We start from the raw sequence: 23,911 nt of genomic DNA, 5'->3' as shown, positions 1-23,911 counted from the left end.
TACAGGAGGAATATTCTTTTTGAAAGTATGCAAGTCCCTTTTCAGCTTCCTTTCACTCTCCTGGACGCGAGGGATTCATCTCTGCATTTCTCCCTTCGGACCAAGCATGGTCCCACTCTGCTTTAGAAGTTGCCCAGTCCTGCTAGCTCCCTACAGCTGTCTAACCGTGTGTGACTCTTTCATTCAGGGCTGGGGGTTGTTAGGGCCCAGGAATGAGCTGTTTGATGCTGCAAAGTACCGAATCCTCGCTGACCAGCTTGGCTGCCCGGAGGACAAGTGGTGCCCCGAAAGCAGATGGCGTTCTAAGTCTGGACCATCTCTGGCTGACTTGTCGACTTGTTGGAGACGGGTGGAACCAGATGACTCCATCCAGTCCATGGAGCAAGGCAGGATGTCTAAAGCGTTGAGAAGAGAGGAGCTGGAGGAAGGGGAGCTAGAGGAGGGGGAATTGGAGGAAGGGGAGCTGGAAGAAGACACGATTGATGTTACTGATTACCTGTCTATGGCACAGAACGAAGCTCGGACCCCAGCTAGAGACATGAGGTAAAATCATGTTCCGACAAACTCACTAAAGCAGGGGAATAGTGAGAAAATGGTCCGTGCACTGGCTGATATATCCCCATAGACCTCAAAGTTGACCTCTCGATGCCCACAACATAGTGAGCACAGAGAGGACTTCAGCAGAGTCTGAACATAAAGCTCGTGTGCCAGCTCCATGAGGATGCCACACATGCTGGGCCACTCCATGGTGGGTCTGCCTGCTTTCATACCTAGGTCAGCACTAAAGGGCGTGGGGGTCTTTTCTGGACTCCCGCTCTTCTGACAGGCAATTGCCCCAGCTTTATTCACAGTCATCCTCATAGATCTGGTGGGGAGCAGTTCTGGCCCATAGAGTTTGTCATCTCCAAAAGCCACACTTAATTTGGCAGTCTTTTTAAACCTTGCCAGTGTCCTCCAGGAGAAGGACAAGTCAGGACCTGTATTACAATTTTTTTAAAGGGAAACAATTTGGGACAAGAGGGGAAATACTTCAAAATTGACTTTGTCTCCTAAAGAAGTAGTAAAAGCCATTCCTGTATTCCAGTTTGCATTGCAACTGTAAATATTTGGGACGACAGTTACTTTCAGTAGGAGCTAGAATTCTGAGTTGGAGGTTCCATTGGCTAAAGCGATTGTCTTCGTTCTGAGTTCTGTAACGCAATGTAATGGTACTCTCTACCCAGTTGGCTGCAAACCCTCCATTGCTAATTAACTCCGTAATCTCCTGTACTCACATTGTATTCTTTAATTCTCGATTTTAGGCTATGGCAAAGGAGCTGGAGGGGGAAGGGTCTGAGCACAAATAGAATTGGGGAGAAGAGAGATTTGTTTGGTTTTTTTACGTACCTGAATTGTTTTACTTTCCGTCTTGCAGAGGAGGGGCCTCTGTTGAAATGACAGATGACAACAATGCCATCAGGGCTCTGACCCAGTTCCCTCTACCCAAAAACCTTCTGGCCCAGGTGATTCAGATTGCAACCTCTTCCTCCACAGTCAAGGTGAGTTGCTGTTCAAATGGCCTCTCCCATCTCCTCTGGTTGGGAATTTGCCTTTCAGCGGCTGGGAAGGATGGGCTGCAGCGATTGAAAGGGTGTAGATTTCAGGGAAGGAGAAGAATTCTTTGGGGTTCTCCAAGGGCTGGCTAGATAGTGATGGGCTGAAGTTAGGCTGAAGAATAGAAAAACCTTATTGACAGTGAGACTTGGGGAAGAGTCCCTCAGGAGAAGCAGTGGGAGTGTTCTTACTCAAACAAGAAGCTGTTGTTATATGTGGGTTTGTGTTTTTGCTGGGGTGAATTGTGCTGCAAGCCCCCTTGATTTGTGCAGCCAGCCAGAGCATATCCTGTATTCTGAGAATTTTGTAATGTTCATTGGTGGTCAAATTTGTCCAGAACTCCACTCCTGCCTACATCTCTGCTTTCCTTCTCCTTCCTCTAGCGCTTCACCCACCTCCTTTTCAGACTTTGTTGTGCCCTGCACACGCTGAAAAAAAGTTTGACAAGCTTTGCCCCTTGTATCTTTCACCTTCTAACTCCCTCCTTCCATGAAGTGCTCCACACAGCAGCCTGTTTATGTCTTGTCTTGGTACTGACAAAGCCTTTAGTATGTGAGCTCTCAGGGGAAGGGGTTTAGCAAAGGTCACCTCTGACTACGTGGATGCTGCTATATAAACTACTGGCTTAGTGTATGGGGGAAAGCAATGCATGTGAAATACCTTGATTTCAGTAAGGTCTTTCACACCGTCTCACATGACATTCTCATAAGCAATCTAAGGAAATGTGGTCTATATGAAATTACTGTAAGGTGGGTGAATAACTGATTGAATGACTGTACTCAGTGGTTTGCTATCTAACTCAGAGGACATATCTGCTGGGGACCCACATGGTTCTGTCCTGGGTCCAGTACCACTCAATATTTTAATTAATGACTTGGATAATGGAGTAGAGAATGTGCTTATAAAATTTGCAGATGACATGAAGCTGGGAGGGGTTGCAAGCACTTTGGAGGACAGGATTAGAATTCAAAATGACTTTTTGACAAATTGGAGAATTGGTCTGAAATCAATAAAATGAAGTTCAATAAAGACAAGTGCAAAGTACATATGCAGTATAGTTGTAGCTGAGTTGGTCCCAGGATATTAGGAAGCTTGTCTCTCACCAACAGAAGTTGGTCCAGTGAAAGATATTACCTCACCCACCGTGTCTCTCTAAGGGCTGGTCCACACTAAGCCCCCAGTTCGAACTAAGATACGTGAATAACGTAGCTGAGGTCGAAGTATCTTAGTTCGAACTTAAAGCTACTTACCGCGGGTCCACATGCAGCAGGCAGGCTCCCCCATCGACTCCGCCTACTCCTCTCGCGGAGCAGGATTACCGGCGTCGATGGCGAGCACTTCCGGGATCGATTTATCGCATCTAGACAAGACGCGATAAATTGATCCCAGAAGATCGATTGCTTGCTGCCGAACCAGCGGGTAAGTATAGATGTACCCTTAGTGCAAAGTACTTCATTTAGGAAGGAAAAATCAGATGCAAAAAAACACAAACTGGGGAATAACTGGCTTGGTGATAGTACTGCTGAAAAGGATCTGTGGATTATAGTGGATCACAAACTGAATATGAGCCATCAGTGTGATGTAGTTGTGAAAAAGGCTAATCTAATTCTGGGGTGTATTAAAGGTGTGTCGTATGTAAGACATGGGAAGTAATTGGCCCACTCTGCTCGGTACTGGTGAGGCCTCAGCTGGTGCACTGTGCCCTATTCTGGGTGCCGCACTTCAGGAATGACGTGGAAAACCTGACCCACAAGGAAAGGTTAAAAAACTAGCATGTTTAGTCTTGAGAACAGATGACTGAGGGAGGACCGGATAAGTTTTCAAACATGTTAAGGGCTGATGTAAAGAGGATGGTGATCAACTGTTCTCCATGTCCACTGAAGGTAGGACAAGAAGTAATGGGCTTAATCTGCAGCAAGGAAGGTTTAGGTTGGATATTTAGGAAAAAATTCTCACTATAAGGATAGTTACGCTCTGGAACAGGCTTTCAAGGCAGGTTGTGGACTCCCCGTCACTGGAGGTTTTTAAGAACAGGTTGGACAAACGCCTGTCAAGGATGCTCTAGGTTTACTTGCTCCCTGTGCTGAGGCAGGACCTGGGCTAGACAATCTTTTGAGGTCCCTTCAAGCCCTACTTTTCTGTGATTCTATTCCAGAAGGTACTGAGTTAAAATCTTACATGTAAAACTGCCCTGCTGTTTAGGTAATATAGCCTAATAAACTTTTCAGAGGCTCCCTCTGAATAAACCAGCCTTTTTCCCTCACAAGCTGCCTGTCTCTCTTTCAGGAATTCATGCAGTTCCGTACCGTGGGCACCAAGACTAAGATCTGCAAGCTCACTCTGCGCTGGCCCTGCCCGATGACCTTCGCTGCCAAGGGCCGCCGCAAGGTTGAGGCCGAGAACAAAGCAGCAGCACTGGCCTGCCAGAAGTTGAAAGTGAGTGGCATGTGTCTGGTAGCAAATCTTGATGTGGCTCCTACCACAGCATCTCTTCCATGCGGGCACTATCCGGCCTGCTGTGAACGGACACTGTTCGTACCAGAGCTGCCCTATTCGGGGGGCCAGGCTGAGCCTCCGAGACCTAAGGCTGCTGCAGTTTCTGTGACTCAGTCTGCGTTTCCTGCTGCCACCTAGAGTTGACTCCATGGGTAAGCCTGGGGTCAGAATTGTCCTGGTCTCTAGGCTGATGCCTTAGGACTCTGCAGGGGCACAGCAATGGAGTTGAGAAACAGATCGTGAACCTCCATTGTGCTGATGGGGGGGGTTTGGCCCATCGGCAAAGTGATGTGAAAAGATCAACCTGCGAGTAGTGGGTCTGTCTTTGCAGCCACCTCGCTGCCTCCAGACAGGGTAGGCTGGCTCCCTGCTCCTTCAGGCGGGTCAGTCTGACCACTCTGTTCTCCTAGCTTCATGGGGAATTACCTGGCTCCAAAATCAATGGGGAGCGGGCAGGCAGGAAAGACTATTCCTGGTCGGCTACCTACTGAAGTTTGTGGAAATGCCAGTAAGAGGCTCTTGTAAGTGGGCCCTACTGGAAATTACGGCCTATGCCATTCCTCTGATGTGAATCTTCCTTGGCGAATTTCCCCATTGGCATTGGTGGCAGGGACAGCACTGGGCTCCAGTGTGTGTATTTCACAGCAGGGAAGATCCTGTAGGGTTCCCCCAGGTCTCAGCCTCCTGCCCTGGTGAAGGCAGGAATTGTTGGGTTTGGGACCTTCCTGGGCAGGGAGACTGGACCTTCCTTGCACACCACCTTCCTTTGGGGAAGGGGCTCTCAGTGGCTGGGCAGGGAGAAGCTAAGCTAGATGAAGAGAATGGCTCTTGCAGTCAAAGCTAGTCTGGCTCTGAAAATGCTGACTTAATTCTCATCTGTGCTGTGTTCCCTTCCCATCCCCTAGACACGGTTTCATGTTTACTGTCCCCGTTTGTCTCCCTCCTTTCCAGAGCCTTGGCTTAGTAGACAAGAACAACAACCCACTGAGCCATGCCATGTACAACATGACGTCCCTCAGGGAGCTGGGCGAGAATCAGAGGAGACCCTGCCACATCAAAGTCCCTGAGGCCACCCTGCGTAAGATCGAGAACTACCTGAACCACGTAAGACTTATTCACGTGTCGTAGGGCCACCTCGGGGCAAAGGGGGCAGCTAGGTTCCCTGTCCCTGAACCAGCCGAGCCACAGATATCATACGATAGCGTATGAACTCAGTGAGCTGGTGTTGTCAGCTGTGTACTGAGAGCGCTGCTTTGGTGATCCCCCAAACCGGGGATCTTGGGTGTGGAACTGGCTTATTCACAAATCACTCAGGGTAATGACTGCTGTCTTTGTTAAGCTCGCCTGTGCTAACTATACAGTGATCTCTGCTTCATTTACTTGGCTTACGATAAGCAGCTGCGAGTATTTGTGGATGGCCCATGGGGATTTTTCTCTCATGGCACTGAATGCATTAAATGTTGGGCGCAACTTTTGTAAGGGTCCTAGAGCAGTAGGTGCTGGTTACACAAGGCACTTTACCAAGAAGTCTCGATTCTCAACCCAGAACCAGTCTGGGATGCTGAAATCAGTGAGAGTTGTGCCCACTTCCACTAGGACAGAGGCTGGTCTCGGGTGGTTGTCCAGTATCCGGTAGATGGTGGTACTCTGCAGTCAGTACAGCATCAGTGTCCTGGCCTGTTTCTGGGAAGTGCTGTGCTGCTGGAAGTGCCATTGTTTGGGTAAGACCAACTCCTGAGATCCTGACTTGTTGGCTCTAAAACGCTTGTAGTCCTTTAAACCTGAATAGGCATGTTCTGGCCGAGTCCTGACCTGAGGAACTGCGTTCTGCTCCCTAAAACCCCCTTGTGCTTTCCATGGGATCTGAGATTCATTTCTTGCCACAGGCTGTCGTGTTGCTGTGTATAACTGAACAGCAGCTGGCCTGACTGCCTGAGGGGATAGGGTTATTTCACAGCACCTAAAGCACTGCTCATGTAAGGCCTGGCCCATGTCCTGGGGCACTTACCCTTTGGATTGCCTGGGGGTGGAAGGCAGGCAGGCTGGGTGACCACTACATGATGCTGCAGTTTCTCTGTTCTGTCTTGGGCACTGCATGGAGGGTCAGTTATCAGGGCTCTGAAATCTTTGTTGAACGGATTGAGTGCTCCACATGAGGTTTGGAATGAGGCAAGCGTAGAGGGCTAGCTGAGGGCTGGTGTGCCAAGCAAAGGGGATGCTTTGAGGTTATGTTCTGAGCTGAGTCTTTACAAAATGAGAATTTAGAAGTTGAATTACCCAAAGGACAGGTTGCGACCTGCTCCTGGCCATGCAGTCGGTGCCAAAGCCAGCATCCTGCCTGCTGGTCCCCAGCTCTGACCCCGCAACATGTCCTCCTGGCGTTCTGTGTTCTAAGGAGCTGCTTCAAAGTTAAGCATCTGTCTGTGCCAATTTTCTCCTCCTCCCTCAGTACCCAGTGGCCTCAAGGGAATCCAGGCCTCGGATTGCTGACGACATGATGAACCTGAGTAAGGAGTCTGGTGCGATCAGTGATGCCATCACAGGGAAGACCTACACGCCCATGTCGGAGGGGGAGGAGGTGCGCCTGAGCCAGAACCTCCTGGCCCTTTGGAAGAGGAGGGGTTCATTGTGGCTGGAAAGCCACCAGCTGCCTGTCGATCCTCACAAGGACACCATCTTGTCGGCCATTGAGCAGAATCCTGTGGTGGTCATAGCAGGAGACACCGGCTGTGGGAAAACCACCCGGATCCCTCAGCTGCTGCTGGAGCGTTACATCCTGGAGGGGCGCGGTGCCCGCTGCAACGTGGTGATCACCCAGCCGAGGAGGATCAGCGCCATCTCGGTCGCCCAGCGGGTTGCGCAGGAGCTGGGTCCCAACATGAGGAAGAACGTGGGTTACCAGGTGCGGCTGGAGAGCAAACCGCCAGCCCGGGGAGGAGCCCTGCTCTTCTGCACGGTGGGCATCCTCCTGCGAAAGCTGCAGGGGAACCCCAGCCTGGAGGGGGTCAGCCACGTGATTGTGGACGAGGTCCACGAGCGGGACGTCAACACCGACTTCCTGCTTATCCTGCTGAAGGGCATCCAGAAGCTCAACCCCGACCTGCGCCTGGTCCTGATGAGCGCCACAGGGGACAACCAGCGCTTCTCGCAGTACTTTGGGGACTGCCCCGTGGTCAAGGTGCCAGGTTTCATGTACCCAGTGAAGGAATATTACCTGGAAGAGATCCTGGCCAAGCTGGGCCGGCACAGACACCGGCACTACGAGGTGAAGGTGAGCGTGCTGCGCACTCTGATTTGTTTCCCTGTCTATGGCACTGACCCCGGGGATGGCTAGCGGTGAAAAGAGATTTGGGCTGGGGCTAGTTCCTTCCTGCTGCACTTCTTCTGCGCTAGCCCAGTGCTGCTGGGTTTGCGTTGCCAGCTGTTGGCAAAGTTTTAATTCCAGCCCAGACCTCCTGAGGTTCCCATTAGGTTTGGTTAGATCCCATTTATGACCTTCGTCTAAAGTCTGAATCAGATCTCAGACTTGGCTCTAAACTTCTTGGCAGTGGCTCCGTTGTAATGAAATGTTAACTCCCTATGGGTTTGCCTGCACTTGAATGCTTTGAGATAGTTCTGTCCTTGGATACGTGCTGCAGCTTGGGCATATTTTCCTGAACTCCGTCCCCCTGGAACACATCCCTGTGTATAGATTCTTCATAATATTTGTTGGCTTCTGGGGTGTGTCCAATCTCTCTTCTCTCCTCTCCTTCCCCCCTGTCCCCTCCACCACCACACACACACACAGTGCATTACTCTTTCTGGTTCTGTTATCCTCTTAAAAGGCCTTTACCACTCCAGATGCCTGCCCCACTCCTTGGGTGCGCTCTCTTTCTCACTTGCAAAGAAAAGCTGCTGCCGCGTGCTGCCCAGTTGATTCACTGACGTCCCAGTCTCACGTAGCACCCTCCTGCCCCCACCAAAATCCATGATTTAAATGAGCTGCTGGTGACCATTTCATACGTAATGCTGATATTTACAAATACTTGCAGACGCTCACAGATGGGGGAAGGGAGGTGGTATCCTCACTGTACTGCAGAGGTTGTGACCAGAATGAATCTGAGCCTAAATTCAAGCTCCTGGAGTTCTTGTCTCATAGTGCTGTGATCAGACTACTAGCCCATATCTCTTATTAAAGGTGTTTGCCATCTTAGGGGGATGCTGCGGGGTGTGTAGCACCCCTCTCCCCAGCCCATTGGGTCACTGCCGCTACCTTGGTATTTACATATTCTCTCCTGTTTCTCAGCAATCAGATGATGAATGTGTCCTCGACCTTGAGCTGATCACTGACCTTGTGCTCCAGATCGATGCCCATGGAGAGCCAGGTAGGTGCTGCTTTACTTTCTCCCTTGCCTGGGGTTTTGGAGGATGGGGAAAGAGCAGGTGAAGCCTGGACCCTTTGCCAAAGCAGATCAGATCCATAAAATAGGGCTGGCTCCTGCAAGGGGCTGGCATCCTGTCTTTCTCTATGGGCACTGAAGGTACTTGGCAAAACCAGCCCTTGATCCTTGTATTGCCCTGGCTGAGAGCACTGTCTTCTGGGTCCAGGTGGTGAAACAGCTACAAAATTGAGGTCAACGATGCCTGAAAGCACCTGTGTGAATGTGCCATCAACCCCTTTGTATTGGATCTGCTCTCTGAGCTCTTTTGCCCTGAGGCAGCCCAGGGTAAACCCTATTGCCGTTAGTGTGCAGCTGCCCTGTGCCCAGGGCTGCTAGAAGCTACAGAGAGACCCCATGTCTGGGATTCACTGAGGCTGCAAGAAGATCTGAAGAGTTTGTCAGCAAAGGATGCACTCCCTGGTAACTGTTGGGCCTGCATATCGCAGAGTCATAAAAGAGTGAGCCAAGCAAGTGGATTTGTGTGTAAAGGCGTGGCCATATAATAAAAAGGGGGTGATGTTCCCAAGTCTCTTGAGATCGCATCAGTAGCTATAGGTCAGTTGGCACGTCTGTCTCTTGGGGATAAAGTAACCCACTATACGAATGCACCGTGCAACTTTGCATCATGTACGGGAGAGCAGTGACCTTACTTTGAATCTCCTGGAGCGTGCAGCGTGGTGTCTGGACACTGGGTAGAGTGGTGGCAAATACTATTTGACCTGCATGGCATTTTTCAACGTGCATTATCGGGCTTCAGAGATGTCGACACACTGTACCACTGAAATGCAGCCACACCCCTAGGACAAAGTGCAGCAGCTGCTGCATTTGTACCAGTGCCCAGGGATCTTGTGTTCCCACAGAGCAGACAGGATCTCGGATTATTTTTTTAAGCTTGAGCTCCTCCCAGTAAACTGCCTAGAATGCTCCTTCTCCCCAGGAAGGATGAAGGCTGGTTTCGAAACTCTGCTTTTAGGAAGTCTGGCTGTTTCAAAGCTAATAAGCTCCATTTCCTCTCATGACAGCGAGCTGTGATCCGAGGACACCTGGTGCTGTCTGTCTGTCTCAATGGCAGAATATCCCATGAGCCAGCCACCATGAAGGAGTTGGTTATACTGTGTCTAAGTGCTCTGACAGGCTGTGTCATGTATTAAATCACCCACTATGTTCTCCCTCTTGATTTGATTTTGTAACTCCCCGGGGTCCCCAGGCTGGAGGGGTGGCTCACCTGGTGCTGTCTGTGATCTGTATGGGCATGTGTCCGACAGGTTTCAGTGGTGATCATGGCTGATAGGTCGGTACCACAGACTTGGTAACCTGTTAGTCTCTGGGTCTAGACGGGAAAATACTGGGCTTCCCCAGGACTCCTTGGAGAGTGGGAGACCTGGCACAGAGGTTAGAGTCGCGGTGTCTGTCTGCAGCTTGGAAAAGAGCTCCATGCATCTCTGTGTTGCCTGTTCTGCACTTGATCCTTTGCAGGTGGGGTCCTCTGCTTCCTTCCTGGCTGGCAGGAGATCAAAGGAGTGCAGCAGCGCCTGCTGGAAACACTCGGTTCTCAGAACACCCGGTACCTTGTCTTACCAGGTGAGATGGCTCTCCAGTGCTTGGGGGAGAGGGAGAGATGGGTGGGGCTGAAACATGGTATTCGAGGTAACACTTCCAGCTGTTGCTGTCTGATGCAGAATGAGTTTGGATGCATCAGACACACTGGTAACCCTGTCACCTAACTGTACATTTGGGGCGGATTGCCCAGGCTATGCTGGCCTGCTGCTGCTGAGGCCTGTGGGGACAGGAGGGGGACAAACTCACTCCGTCTGCCATCATGGAACCCACCGAATGCCATGTTCACCATAGATATGTGCTGAGCTCCTAAATGGTGTAGCAAGGGGAATCTCCACCTATGAACTCCAGGGCCCCTGAATCAGCTGCTGTAAGCTGGAGCAGTACAGAGCTCTGCTGGGGCCAGGGAATTGGGCAGAGTGAGGGCTGGGTGTGTGGGATTCCGAATTCTAGGTGCAGCTTTGCACTGCGCATGTAATTTTAGTTCTTATCCCAATGGGATGTTTTAAAACATTTTTGCAAAATAGTGTTTCATATCTGGTGCCTTCCCGCCACACACCAAATGGCCGAGCTCCATAACCAGGCTGCGGCATGCTGGGTTGTGTGAGCAGGAGCTGCTCTCCTCTGAAATATGCTCGCTTATTTCTGGGCCAGTTGCTCCACTTACCTGCTGTTCTTTGGGGCCCTCAGCATGCAAGCCCATCTGCTGTCGGGAATTTCCCCAGGTCCCTGAGCTATAAGAGGAAATGTGTGGGATGGAGTTACAGGCCAAAATGGAAATGCAAGAACCATGCAGAATGGAATGTCTCCACCTGTGGGTGGGAGGAGGTACTACATCTCCTACAATTAGGAGATTTTTTTTTTTAGGTCACAGAGGTTGAAATGAGCCCTTCCTATCTGCAGCACCTGGAGTATTTTGCCATCTGCTGTTTCATTTTACTGTGCTTAACCCTTCCAAAGGTTGGTTTTGGGATTATTGGAGGATGCAGTGGTGGGTCTGATGAGTAAGCCTGGGAGAACCATTGGTTGGCTGTTCACAGTAATGCCAACGTTAGAAACAACTTTCTTTGCATGTGACAGCAGTGACTAACCCCAGCCTCTCGCAGGGGACTGAGAGAAGGTGCCTACGTGAAGGAAGAGCATGAGCAGTATAGGGAGAGCTCTGGAGGGCTAAGTAGACCTGACCACCTTTCTAACTGGTCAGCACCAGTTAGGCAGAGCAGGACAGGGCTAACTCTGCATTTTCTCATGCCAGTGCACTCCAACATCCCCATGATGGACCAGCAGAACATCTTCCAGCGGCCCCCGCCTGGAGTGAGAAAGATCGTCCTGGCTACCAACATTGCTGAGACCTCCATCACCATCAATGACATAGTGCATGTGGTGGACAGCGGCACTCACAAGGAGGAGCGCTATGACCTCAAAACTAAGGTGCTGGCTCTTCCTTGCCCCGTGTGTCTTGTGTGCATTCCTGGAACACGCTGCAGCTGATGCATGATTCTTAAAGCAGCATTTGAGATGCCCCCGGCCTGCCATTAACTCCTTGGTGCTCAGGGCTTGAATCGCTGAGTCACTTTGTATGTGATCTCTGCAGAGCAGGGATAATTGCTTCCTCTCCCCCTCTCCCCCCCATCTCAGAGGCAGGTCAAAAACAAAAAATACTTGGCCATTGTGACTGATGGCGCAGGGAGCATTGGCTGTCTGAGCCAACTCCCTCCCAGTGCACCGCCTGCCCCAGTGTGCACCAGGAGACTCACCCCTGAACAAATCCTGTTGTCCGTGTGCCACCCTCAGGCAGGGAGATCTACAGAGGGTCCTTACAGCCCTCCCTAACAGACTCCCATCAGTCACTTCCTAGTAGCCAAACCGAGCCGGCTGCGGCTCCACCAGCCGGAGCGAGCGCTGTTGAATAGTGGCATGAGGCAGTGCTTCTGCCGCACACTGGGCTCCTGATTGCCCAGACATCGAGAGAGACTGAATAGGATTTAAAGCGGGTTCTTCGTCAGCATAGCACTAGGCCCAGGCCCCCGGGAGCCCCTCTCCCTGGAGCCAGCAGCATTCAGCGAGGCAGTGTGCTGGGTCTCAAATGAATTTGTGCCGTGGCTGCATGTGTGGCCACCGCAAATTCATGGTGGCCTCAGTTATGACAGTTAAAATAGACTATTGACAGCCTGTTCCCTCCAGAAGTCGTGGTGGCCGCGCTTGAGAATCACTAAGCTAAAGGATGTGCTGTTGAATATTGGGGGGGGGGAGTGTGCAGACTTTGTCCAGCAGATGGCGCCAAACTTGGCGTTTCCCTTCAGCTCAGACAGGGATGAGGGAGAGAAGCCGTGAAGGAGGAAGGCAGAGGCTAAGGTGTGCACAGCATGCATATCCGGCCTGTTGGCTGCGGTCATTGCAGCAGGGCAGTACAACAGGAACACGGGTTCGATTGGTGGGATAGCTTGTGTGTTTATTGCTGCCGTTTGGCAGACGTGTGAAATCAAGCTCCCTTCTGCCCAACTCTGGAGGTTGCCTTAGTGGAAGGTAAAGGTCCCATGGTTCTTTCCAATGCCCCGCCGTAGTGCTGGGGGTGGTGTGTGTCTGAGATGCCAGGATTTGTATGAAATGGACAAGCAAGGTCCTTGCCCACTCTGCAATCAACTAAGGATTGTTTTATCCAGCGCTCCCCTCCTCCAAATCCCACTATAAGTGTCTACACTTTACAGACCTAGTTTCCCGTCGCTTGCTGCAATGTTCATTATTGCTGCTCCTGATTAGGTGTTCAACCCCAGAGGCAGTTGCATCTCGGTGGTGGGTACAGTTACCCTTTGTGTCTAGTCCCTATAGCAGGTTGTTTGCAAAGCACTTGGCCCCAAAAGGGGTGTATGGGTGTGGGTGTCACTCACTGGCCTAGGACTGAGGAGAAGGGGGAGAGCTTCCCAGCTCCTGCAGTGGGACTCTGCACACTAGAGAAGCAGCTTGCCAGCTAGATCTGAGCTAGGTGACATGGACAGCTCTTGGGGCAGGGGTTCCTTGGCTCTCTGGGCTAGAGGGGGAGCTTGGTGAAACAGACTAAATCGCAGCAAGAGCACTTGCCTCTAACACTCCTCTTCCCCCAGGTCTCCTGCCTGGAAACTGTGTGGGTGTCCAAGTCCAATGTCGTGCAGAGGCGAGGGCGTGCTGGCCGCTGCCAGTCGGGCTTTGCCTATCACCTCTTCCCTCGCAGCCGCCTGGACAAAATGCCCACTTTCCAGGTTCCTGAAATCCTGCGCACTCCCCTGGAGAATCTGGTGGTGCAGGCCAAGATCCACATGCCAGAGAAGACGGTAGGTGTAGCACGCGGCTCGGAGACCACAGTGCTGGCGGAACTCCCTCTGCCAGCGTGTTTCTGCCCGCTCTGTGCCCCTTCCAGTCAGTGGTTTTGAGCTCAGGTCTGCAGGTAGTAAACGGGAAATCCAGGGTGCTGCAGGAGGTGCTGATAAGTAGGTAGGATGTTCCCCGAGACTTGGTAATGAACCTGTGTGCCAGCCCCATGCTTAAGGGGCCCTATGGTCTTGTCCAGGGATACTCATTAAAGATCCTGTTTGCCTGAGCACTGATAATTTCACTTTGCTTCCCTACACTCCCCTTATCATTTCAGTGCGCTACCGTTTTCGCCACCTCTTCCTGCCCTAGACAGTAGTGTTAATGCAGGGAGCCCCCCAGAGGGAAATGTGCAGATTAGCCAGGGTTAGCACCCGGCGTACGTGGTGCCATGCGGAAACACAGAGCACTGAACTCGGCTCCCTGCGGGTAAGCAAAGGAGGAAATGACATTCCAGTGTTTCGATGTAGAGCAGCCATTTCTGGGCAGGGTGGAGAATTCTTCTGCGTGGGTCAGAGTCGCTCCTGCGCTGGGGAACCTCATGTTGTCTCTGCGTGTGTGTTGCAGGCAGTCGAATTCCTCTCCAAGGCTTTGGATAGCCCTGACATCAAAGCTGTGGATGAAGCTGTGATCCTCCTGCAGGAAATTGGTGAGCTCACTCTGAACGTGGAAAGGCCACAGCGCCTGTCCAGATATAAGAAGCTGGGCTTGGGACGGGATCCTCTTGCTCTGGGTTGGAGTGGGATCTGAGCCCTCGATCAGAGCGGGGAGTAGCTGGAACCATTCCAGCCATATTCACTTAGCTTGTGCTGGTCTAACTCTTGATTTCGCGCACTGCTTTGGTTATTGGGGTAGATAGAGAGGGAGGAGAGTGGTGGCTCCAGGAGTTACAGCGGGGTGCTCAGCTGACCACGTGGTCATCTTGCAGCCCTTTCACTCTTTCCTAAGAGGTCCGAAGCTGCTGGGGGTCAGTGACTCCCCCGGGGCAATGTACTCCTGAAGGTTCGTGGCTGGAACCCAGGGGGCCGTGCCCATCCTGGAGGTGACTTATTGGCTGGCACCCCAGTCTCCTGCGTCAGATTGCAGGGTACTTGCCCTGCCTGCAGAGTGGCACCATGTCTGAAACCAGTGGCCTCCCCTTCCCGGTCCTGGCGGTGCTGCGGGGAGGCTGATGGATGTGCCCCATGGCGGGGTTCTGTTGCAGGAGTGCTGGATCAGCGGGAAGCCCTCACCACGCTGGGCAAACGCCTGGCCCAAATCTCCACAGACCCTCGGCTGGCCAAAGCCATTGTCTTGGCATCCATCTATCGCTGCCTTCATCCGCTGCTCGTCATCGTCTCCTGCCTCACTCGAGACCCCTTCAGCAGCAGCCTGCAGAACCGAGCGGAGGTGGACAAGGTGAGGGCCGCCCGCCGGGGCCGTGGCAGGGAGGGGGCGAGGAGGGTTTGTTGCTCATCTAACTCAGCTTCCTGGCTCTAGGCGAAGGCCATTCTGAGCGGAGAGAGCGGGAGCGATCACCTGGCCTTTGTCAGGGCTGTGGCCGGCTGGGAGGAGGTGCTGAGGCGCAGAGACAGCCGTGCCAGAGATAACTACCTGCAGGACTACTTCCTCTACGCCCCCAGCCTGCGCTTCATCAATGGTGAGTCCTGCAGGCCCCTCCCACCGCAGGAGCAAGTGCCATGCCCAAGGGGCGAGAGCTTGGCTGTAATGGGGGTGGGAAGGGTGGGTGAACGTGGGGGGAGACTCTGGGCAAATCCCTCGTGGGCGAGCCCCAACCTTCGAGTGACTGCACAGCTGGGCCTCCTGCCCCTCTGCACAGAAACTGCCAGGGAGCTTCAGGCCAGGCATTTGCCTGTGACAGCGAGTGAATCGGCCTTGCGTGACCCAGAGAGGTGTGGGTGCTTCCGCAGGAGTCAGTCTGTGTCTGACCATGGGTGCCCATCCCTCGGAGGGAAGGGAGCAAAGGCTCCGGGGTGAAGCACCCGAATGGGGAAAGGGCTGGCAGCTGTCTGGGTACAGGCTGTGAGCTGGGACTTACAGAGGGGTGGGCAGCAGCTCCTGTGTTGAGAGCCGGGTGCTCATAACCTGCCCTGGCTCCTCCCCACAGGCCTTGTCAAGCAGTTCTCCGAGAACATCTACGATACCTTCTTGGTGTCGGCGCCCTCAGACTGCACCATGCCCTCTGCGGCCTGCAATCAGTACAGCGAGGAGGAGGAGCTGGTGAAAGGCGTCCTCATGGCCGGCCTCTACCCCAACCTCATCCAGGTAGGAGCCCCCCAGGTGATGGGAGTTCCCTCCCTTCCCCTGTGGCTGCCCCAGTCCCAGGGCTCAGCAGGCTGCCAGCACTCTTGGGCATTGTGCGGTGGGGCCACAATCTCCTGGCTCCCTGGACGTTGTCCATTGCATAGTGTGTGAGAGGGCGGGGGTGGGGGGCTGTGTTCTGCGATCACTCTCCTTCCACTGGGGCTCTGTGCTCGTGTGTCTGTTGCTAGGGCACGGCCGAGGGCAAATTGCCTGCGCCCCATCCCGTGTGACATACTCAACCCCTCCCAGATCTCTCCCACTGCCAAACCAGCCAGGCCGTCTGGTCTCAACCACAGGCCTGTGCTCATCCAGCCATGGCTCATGGAGGCGATGGACAATTCCTCCCCCGCTGGGCTCCCCAATCCTCTGCCTCCTGTGACATGTTTTGCAGCAGCCAGGGCTGGCTATCACGTCTTCCTGCCCACAGCTGTCACCTGCCAGCAGCAGGGAGAGGGCAAGGCTGCCGCAGCAGCTCCAGGTGGCCAGGAGGGAAATCCCTGCTCCGGTCTTGCTGGTTGCCCTGGATTCCAGCAGCACCTGGCAGGTCTGTGTGTAAACTGACTCTCCTGCTTGCTGAGGTGCCTTTCCTGTTCCCAGGTGAGACAAGGCAAAGTCACCCGGCAGGGAAAGTTCAAGCCCAACAGTTACTCCTATCGGACAAAGGCTGGCACCGTCCTGCTGCACAAGTCGACCATCAACAGGCAAGTGGCAGACGTGAGGGTGTGAACGTGGGGGCAGAGAGTCCTGGTGCACGCTGAGGCCAGCACCGCGGGGAAGGGAGTGAGCTCCCCGATAGTGGGGCTAGAACCTCCTCCTAGGTGGGTTTGCAGGGGCCGCTCTCTGCTGCCGCTCCGAAGAGGAGCTCCACTGTTCCAGGGCTGCCTGGCCTCGCCCTTTGGACAGGGCCGTCCCTTTGCGCTGGGCTGTGCCTGGCGTGTTGTAAGTGGCAGGGGTGGGGTGGGCTGGTAGCAGCTACCTGCATGTGGTCCGCAGTAACCCCCTGCTTTTCCTGACCAGGGAGGCCTCTAAGCTGTACAGCCGCTGGCTGACGTACTTCATGGCGGTGAAGTCCAACGGCGGGGTGTTTGTGCGGGACTCCTCCCAGGTCCATCCGCTGGCCGTGCTGCTAATGACTGACACGGATATCCACGTCCGAGGTGGGTGCTACGGCTGGTTTCCCCCGCTCTCCCAGTCGTGCTGCTCCGCAGTGCTGCCTTCCCACCTCTGCTCGGGCCCTGCCCCCGGCGGTAGAGGGGTGTAAACTGAGGCATTTGTCCGAGCAGGAGCCCTTGCTCCTGTGTGACTTCTCCCTGGTAGCTCCTGGCAGAGTTGACCCTTCGAGCACCATGGAGGCAGTGGTTACTTACCTAGAAACTGGTCTGCCCATTCCACCCAGCTGCTGGAGCCCACGCTCCCAGCCTTCCCCTGCCTGCTCCCAGTTCTGTGTCCTCTGCCGCTTGCATGGTAGGACTCTTGCTTTGGGCTGGATGCTGATAAGACGGATACACTGTGGCTTTCGGACCATTCCCCTCTGGCTGGCTTAGCACCTGAGGCAGGAAGGGCTGCCAGACCCAGACAGTGTCTGGACAAGCAGGTATTTGTGAAATCTCGTGCTCGGCAGCTAACGTTTCACAAGCTGGGCCCAGTTCCCGACCGCTCGAGGGCCTGACTTGTGTGGCTACGCCAGCAAGAGGCGGACAATGGCTTCTAGCCTAAACTCTGTCACTTGGTGATTGAGGTGGGGGCTGGAGCTGAGGAACAATTTCTCCTCCCCGGGGAGATGCAGCTTTATCACTCCAGATGTAAGCAATACCTCAGCAGGCCCCAGGGTCTGTACAGCCTTGGGACTGTAACCACCTGTTCAGGGCTAGTGTGGCCTTTCCCAGTCCCTTCCCAAGGCAGCAGCCTGGAGTGAGTGAGGGTAATGCCATCAGCTGCTTCTCCCTGTCTCCCTTTCGCATGTGCACAGACCTCGAGCTGCTCCTTCCCGAAATGTGTGGAGGAGCCTGAGTGCTCCGGCAGGTGAGAGTACAGTGTGCAGAGGGGATCTCAGACTTTGGCAAACTGAGGGCGCATGGGGTGGGTCTGCACCAGGCCCTCCTGCTCCAGAGCATTGTGACACGCTGGGCCCAGTCAGCTCCATTCTGCTGGTTAACTCCACTCAACTGCTCCTCTCTTTTCCCCCAAGACGATGGCTGGCGGGCGACGGTCTCTCTGACCGACAGTGACCTTCTGGTACTGGAAGGAGACTCGTACACAATCCGCCTCTTGCGTGATTTCCGAGTGTCGCTCTCCAAGATGGTGGAGACCTGCCTGTGTTACGAAATGTCTGCTATCCCGGGGGACCTGCACCATCAGCACAGCCAGCTGCTTGACATCTTGGTGGATCTGCTCAAGGGACCTCCTGGCAGCTTTGGCGCCTAGACAGAGGTGGAGGATTGAGCGTGGGGACTTGTAATTTGTATAAAGATGTTCACAAATGTTTATTTAAATAAAGTTCTATTTATCCCTTGTGAAGTCATCTCTCTCCATCCTAGAAGATCAGTGTTGTCAGAATCTCCTGCTGTTGGCTCCGGGCATGGTCATCGTGTAGGAGGAACCAGCGCAACCCTGGCGTCGACCGCTGCTGAGACACACAGAAGGGACTGGAAGTGCTGACGCCCCCGAGTTCAATGGAAAGCCACTTCCTCTCTTCCGAGGGTCGTCGGAGCCCCTGAACTGGAAAGCAATCGACACCGCTGACTCCTGCAACCCTTCCGTCGCCTCCACCCCGCGGGGCGTGCCCAGAGCAGCTCTCCCCAGTGTGAGAGCTGCTCTCAACTTAGGAGGAAGTTGGACTTTCAGCTCATGGCTGTTCCTGCACTGAGGGTTGGGGCCAGTCAGAGCCGAGCTCGCAGCTCTGCTGCAGGGTGGTGGTTTGTCATCTTAATTTTCCACTTGCTGAGCCCGGGCTGAAGAGGCAAGAGGGAGAGCGAGCCCCGGGAGGGTCTGGACCCGACATTCCATGCCGAGGGCATCTCTGAGCCCGTGGCAGCTAGAGGTGGTTTCCTGCTGCACAAATCAAGCTCAGTGTTGGCATTAGGAGTGTGAGATGTCATGTAGTTTCTATCTGCCTGTATTTTTGTCCTTTTTTGCTTTTTATTTTTTTAAATTTCTTGTTCTCCCTCTGTCAAGGAGGCCAGCTCCCTGTAACCTGTGCAACCCAGAAAGGGATTGCAGAGGCCACTCATTCTGGTAGCCTGTCTCCTTGAGTAATGCTATTCCCTGTTTTTCTATGACCTAGGACCAGAGTAGCACAGACGGAGGGTTCTGTGACTAACGCACAACGTTCTCAGGCAAGAGCTCTAATCCCAGCTCTGTCTCCAGTCCCTGGCTGTCGATGAAGATAGCAGCCTACCTCACAGGGCTGTTGTGAGGATAAATTCACTAATGTCTGTAAAGTGTGTGAGACGGGTGGCTGGAGAGTGCTACAGCTGAGCTGGTAGCAGAAAGTCGCTTTGCAGATGATGTCTATTATGAAGTGCACCAGAGGCGCAGGTGAAAGTCCTGTATCCTAACGTTGCAGCCGTCTGCTTGCTAGTACAGGCACTGCTACGGCTGCTGCTGATCTGCCCAGCAGGGAAATGAAAGGTGGTCACTGGACTTGCGATTTGTTTTTATTTCTACTGCTCTTTGTAACTAAAAAGAGATTAACACTACCCTATGGCAGCTGGCAGAGGCACCTGTGTGATGGGAAAAGGTCATAACTAGGCCTGGCCTGGCCCAGCCCAGAGTCTAGTTTAGGTATGGGGCACAGTATTGTAACTGGGTTCCCTGTTACCCTTCTAATGGGGCTGGTAATAAGCCACTAGGAGCTCCATCCTCCCACACGAGAGCCAGCAGCTTTCCACGTATGGATTAACTACAGGAACAAAAACTAGCCTGTCATGGCCTTGCACTGGGCTAGAACTGTGGCAAAGACATGAAGCAGCCCCTTGCCCTTGTAACTGAAGCACTCCATCTGGTGGAGTGGAGATGGAATCGCTCCGCTCTAGCTATGGCCTGAAGGACGGGCAGAGGGTGGTTACAAGGGAGCAGATGTCATTGGTGGCAGTGAGCTCCAGGTAGAGGTTACTTTGGCTTCAGCCTCTCCTTGAGTAGCATTGTTCAGAACTGCACCTGAGGGAGGGGCTGTCCCAGGCAGCCTGGCGGTCTTGGACCCTGTAGTCATGCAAAACTTTTCATCTACATTTCACTTGCTCGAGAGGTTGTCACAATAATTTGACCAGTGTTTTACATTTTCAGTCTGTACAATAAACAGTATGGTTTTTCCCTTCCAGCAGGTAAAAATAACTAAGCTATTGTCTAAATGGTTCAGAACTAGTGTGATATTGGGATACTTCAGTGGCTGTTATGTGATACTGGATCTTTTTACAACGTTAGATTAAAGACAATAAAAAGGGATAGAGTAGTAACTGGTTCTGTCCTTTATTAACCACTGTATTCAAAGCAGATTGTTCTCTTGCTACAGACTGCAGCCAAACAGCCTAGGATATGGACCCCCCCCCCAGCTGCACAATGTTTTTATTTTGCGGGAGGAAAGAGGAGAAGCTACCATTAAATCATAGTGCTGAGCCCAGAGGTGCTGCAGGCCTGGTGCTTGAGCGAGAGCAGTCGTGTGTGAATGGAGCCGGTACCCTACTGCCAAAAGGTTACATCGCTCAAGGGTGGCTTGTCATCTCAACCTGATTTCCAGTGCAGCAGGTAGTCTTAGAGAGGTACTAACACTTGCAGTGTGGGATGCTCCTGCTATTTCAGGGGCCCTGATGGGTTGTAATACCTTGCTGTGCTACCCAGGGCAGTGGACTAGATGATCTGGTAGGTCCCTTCTGGGCTTAAATTCTATGAGTGACAGCACGTGCCTCCCTTATTCCTCATTCGTTTCCAGTTTTCACACACACCCTGCAGCCTCAGGCTCAGTTGAGCCACACCACACCTGGCCCTCCCAGCCTAAGGGGTCCAGGTGTAGAGGAGGAATAAAGGCAACTATGTAATTAACTCAAACAACATTTAGAAGCTGCACCTGCAGAAGAGGCAGCTTAAGAACAAGGTGGCGTCTCTGCTGCAGGCCTTCAAAGTGAGCAAGCAATATGAGCCATGACTTACAGGCCCCTCCTTGGGGCCACACACGTGTTGCCAACAGGGTTCCTGCTCTGCAAACAAGCTGGACAGAGTAGGGATCTAAGGAAGAGATGTCAGTCACAGCCTTGCCACAGCCAGGAAGAAGCCTGTTGAATGTTGGGGGAGGGATAGCTCAGTGGTTTGAGCATTGGCCTGCTAAACACAGGGTTGTGAGTTCAATCCTTGAGGGGGCCACTTAGGGATCTGGAGCAAAATCAGTACTTGGTCCTGCTAGTGAAGGCAGGGGGCTGGACTCTATGACCTTTCAAGGTCCCTTCCAGTTCAATGAGCTAGGATATCTCCATAAATTTAATGGCCAAGGAGTTGGCTCTTATGCTGTTTACTGGTCCCTACCAGCAATTTCAGCCTGTTAACTGATTGTCACCTGCAATCCTTGACCATGCCCAACGCAAGAGCTGCAGCAAGGCCCCTAGTCAGAATGCAGGGACAGCTAGAAGGCCAGGCTGAGGACAGATACATAGCAGCTCTACTTGGCCTTCTGTGAACCTACACAGTATAGTGAGGTATGGTGTCTCCAACTTCCCTCTCCATCCTAGGCACCAACACCTAAGCCAGTCTTCTTCAGGGGGCAACCCCACTTTTATCTAGGGAGCCTCCCCAGGCTACAACTGCACCCACCTTGAAGAGGAGCTGGAGCTTGTCCCATCCAGAAAATCCTAGACCCCAGAGGGTGCTTGTCTTGTAGGAGAGAAGAGGGTGATCTTACTGCAGTCAGGTTCTTATACTGCCCCCAGCCCCATAGCTGTTACCCCAGCCTTGACTATCTAGGTCTATTCCCTTTGTTAAGGGCTCGCTATGGAACATGGGACTTGGTGACACTGAGGGAGCGTTACTCAGCAAGTGAAGCTGGGTAACACTCCCTGGTGGCTCCATAGTCCCCACAGAAAAAAGACCAAATGAGGCAAAGGTAGGGGCACTACCTCATGCTGGTTGAATATTTTAAAACCAAGAGGCAGGTAGCAACTTGCATAGGGATCACTAAAGGAAGAGGAGCGAAGTCATTATGGCAGAGGTCTCACACTCAATCTACCTTAGGGACAGTGCCAGTCCTCAAAGCCTCCCAGGGGGCCAATGTCACTCATGCTGCCCAGAACCCACCCCCAAAAAACTCTGTCCCCCACCTGCCTAAGGCTCTGGGATGGTGTTTGGGTGAAATGGAGGTCTGGGGTAGGGTATTGAGGTGCAGGCTCTGGGAGACAGTTTGGGCTCTAGGAGGGGGTCTGGGAGGATTATGTGGGGGGGGTGCAGGCTCTGGGAGGGGGGCAGGCCAGGGGGGCTTCTGCTCACTGCTGCCCCCAGGCACGGCCCCCACAGCATCCCATTGGGCTCAGGGGCAGTGCACAGAGGCACAGACCCACCCCTGGAGCGAGCAGGCAGACGCAGATCAGCTCCACTGCCCGAGCCCCTGATGGAGGAGCTCCAGGTGGGGCCACATAGAGACCCAGCCCCAAAACTGCTGGAGCCCCACAGGCCGGGAGTTTGAGACCCCTGTGCTACAGTCAGGATGAAAAGAGCAGCGGTTTCCCCACAGCACAGAGCACTAGGCCTGGACTTGATAAAGGGACAAAAATAAGAGGAACTCAGTGCGGGGAGCTGGAGAGGTTTAATTTGTGCACCACTCTAGGGCCTTTCTAAAAACAGCCGAGCTGAATTTCTGCCCCTCCCCTTTCTTCTAATTCTGCCTCTCAGCCTGATTTGCAGCAGTGCTCAACCCCCACAGCTCGCAGTTGGAAGAGTTGCAGATGCTCATCGTGTCTGGAAATCTGGTCCCTGAGGTTTAGGTCTCCAAAGCACTTTGCCAACATTAAAGTATCCACAGGAAGCAAGATTTACCCCATCGTCCATATCAGGAACCTGAGACCAAGATACAGTAACTCACTTGCCCAAAGTCACAGAATTAGGTTCACAGCTGGGAGTCAAGACTCAAGTTATCAGCACAACAAACTGGAACCTCACTTTGTATTTCCTCTCCACTCCCTGTAGCACAGGCAAAGCAGCTCCTGTCGAGAGGCAGCACCAGTGACACTGAAGGAAACGTAACAGTCCGTTCTCCTACCACGCAGCCACGTACACCACAGGTCAGAGGACTTGGGCTCCCCAGATTAAGCCATTTATACAGCACCATCAGCGCACATGGTGCGTTAGGATCTAAGAGAGATCCCCATTTCACTCAACTACATTCTATTCTCTGGACTGACCTCCACAGTGAAGAGGGGAATATGGAGGCTGAGTGACTGACTACACATAGCAAACGAGAGCCCTCTAAGAGCTGGAGCTGCCAATACTGCAGGAGAATGAACGTACCCTGCTCCTGCCTCTGCCCGTGGTGGATTTACGTAGCAGCAGCCTAGGATTAACCCACCATCCAAAGAATGGGTGCGTTTCCCAGAAAAGTATCACCTCCCAAAGAAATGCAAATTCACACTGGTGCCAAGGTTGAACATCTAGAAGCTTTATTTCAATCCTTTACAATAGTAAGAATCACAACGTCAAATCAGGAAATGTTGCTAATGGAGACACCAGTCTTGTACAGTCAATGAGGGGGGTGAAACAAAGGCAGAAGTAAACCAGTACGAATTCACTCCCTGGTGTCAGTACCAGGGGTTTGCACTCCCCCTCTAGTATTCTACCACCTCTCCCAAGTAGCTGGAGTCTCAGACTTTACATCCATGCAATAATCTCCCCCCCTACCCTCCCCATCAGCACCCTCTAGATTATAGAAACATTTGTATCACTCAACATTACAGCAACAGTTGGCTGCACAGTTGCTGCCAAAACTGGACAGCTCCGTGCTCTCCTCAGTCATTATGGTGCATCTCATGTGACGCGGAAGGAGCCTCTGTATAACATTCCTACAACACAAAAATGTTAATACTTAACCCTTAGAGAGCACCTTATACACACGGATCATACCTCACACCTCCACTGTGAAGTAACTATTATTACCCCCATTTTGCAGATGAGGAAACTGAGCCCGAGAGGTTAAGTGATTTCCCAAGACTACAGAGAGAGAC

General features: G+C 52.9%; 1 protein-coding gene across 6 annotated transcripts in view; it reads left to right on the top strand.

Moving 5' to 3' along the window:
* Nucleotides 1-18,233, top strand: part of DHX30 (DExH-box helicase 30) — a 38,769-nt gene extending 20,536 nt beyond the window's left edge. For all 6 annotated transcript variants that reach the window (XM_034759712.1, XM_034759715.1, XM_034759709.1 and 3 more), the window contains 16 exons: nucleotides 188-543; nucleotides 1,415-1,538; nucleotides 3,880-4,029; nucleotides 5,041-5,193; nucleotides 6,539-7,360; nucleotides 8,375-8,453; nucleotides 9,987-10,091; nucleotides 11,323-11,498; nucleotides 13,169-13,375; nucleotides 13,980-14,061; nucleotides 14,617-14,810; nucleotides 14,892-15,051; nucleotides 15,520-15,677; nucleotides 16,314-16,417; nucleotides 16,734-16,873; nucleotides 17,905-18,233. In XM_034759712.1, the coding sequence (XP_034615603.1) occupies nucleotides 188-543; nucleotides 1,415-1,538; nucleotides 3,880-4,029; nucleotides 5,041-5,193; nucleotides 6,539-7,360; nucleotides 8,375-8,453; nucleotides 9,987-10,091; nucleotides 11,323-11,498; nucleotides 13,169-13,375; nucleotides 13,980-14,061; nucleotides 14,617-14,810; nucleotides 14,892-15,051; nucleotides 15,520-15,677; nucleotides 16,314-16,417; nucleotides 16,734-16,873; nucleotides 17,905-18,140 (3,246 nt within the window). In that variant the 3' untranslated portion in view covers nucleotides 18,141-18,233. The remainder of the gene's footprint in view (nucleotides 1-187; nucleotides 544-1,414; nucleotides 1,539-3,879; nucleotides 4,030-5,040; nucleotides 5,194-6,538; nucleotides 7,361-8,374; nucleotides 8,454-9,986; nucleotides 10,092-11,322; nucleotides 11,499-13,168; nucleotides 13,376-13,979; nucleotides 14,062-14,616; nucleotides 14,811-14,891; nucleotides 15,052-15,519; nucleotides 15,678-16,313; nucleotides 16,418-16,733; nucleotides 16,874-17,904) is intronic.
* Nucleotides 18,234-23,911: the final 5,678 nt, after the last annotated feature.

Source organism: Trachemys scripta, chromosome 2 (assembly GCF_013100865.1).
Source record: "Trachemys scripta elegans isolate TJP31775 chromosome 2, CAS_Tse_1.0, whole genome shotgun sequence".
In the NCBI taxonomy this organism is placed as follows: domain Eukaryota; kingdom Metazoa; phylum Chordata; order Testudines; family Emydidae; genus Trachemys; species Trachemys scripta.
This window is presented reverse-complemented; position numbering and strand designations above follow the sequence as displayed.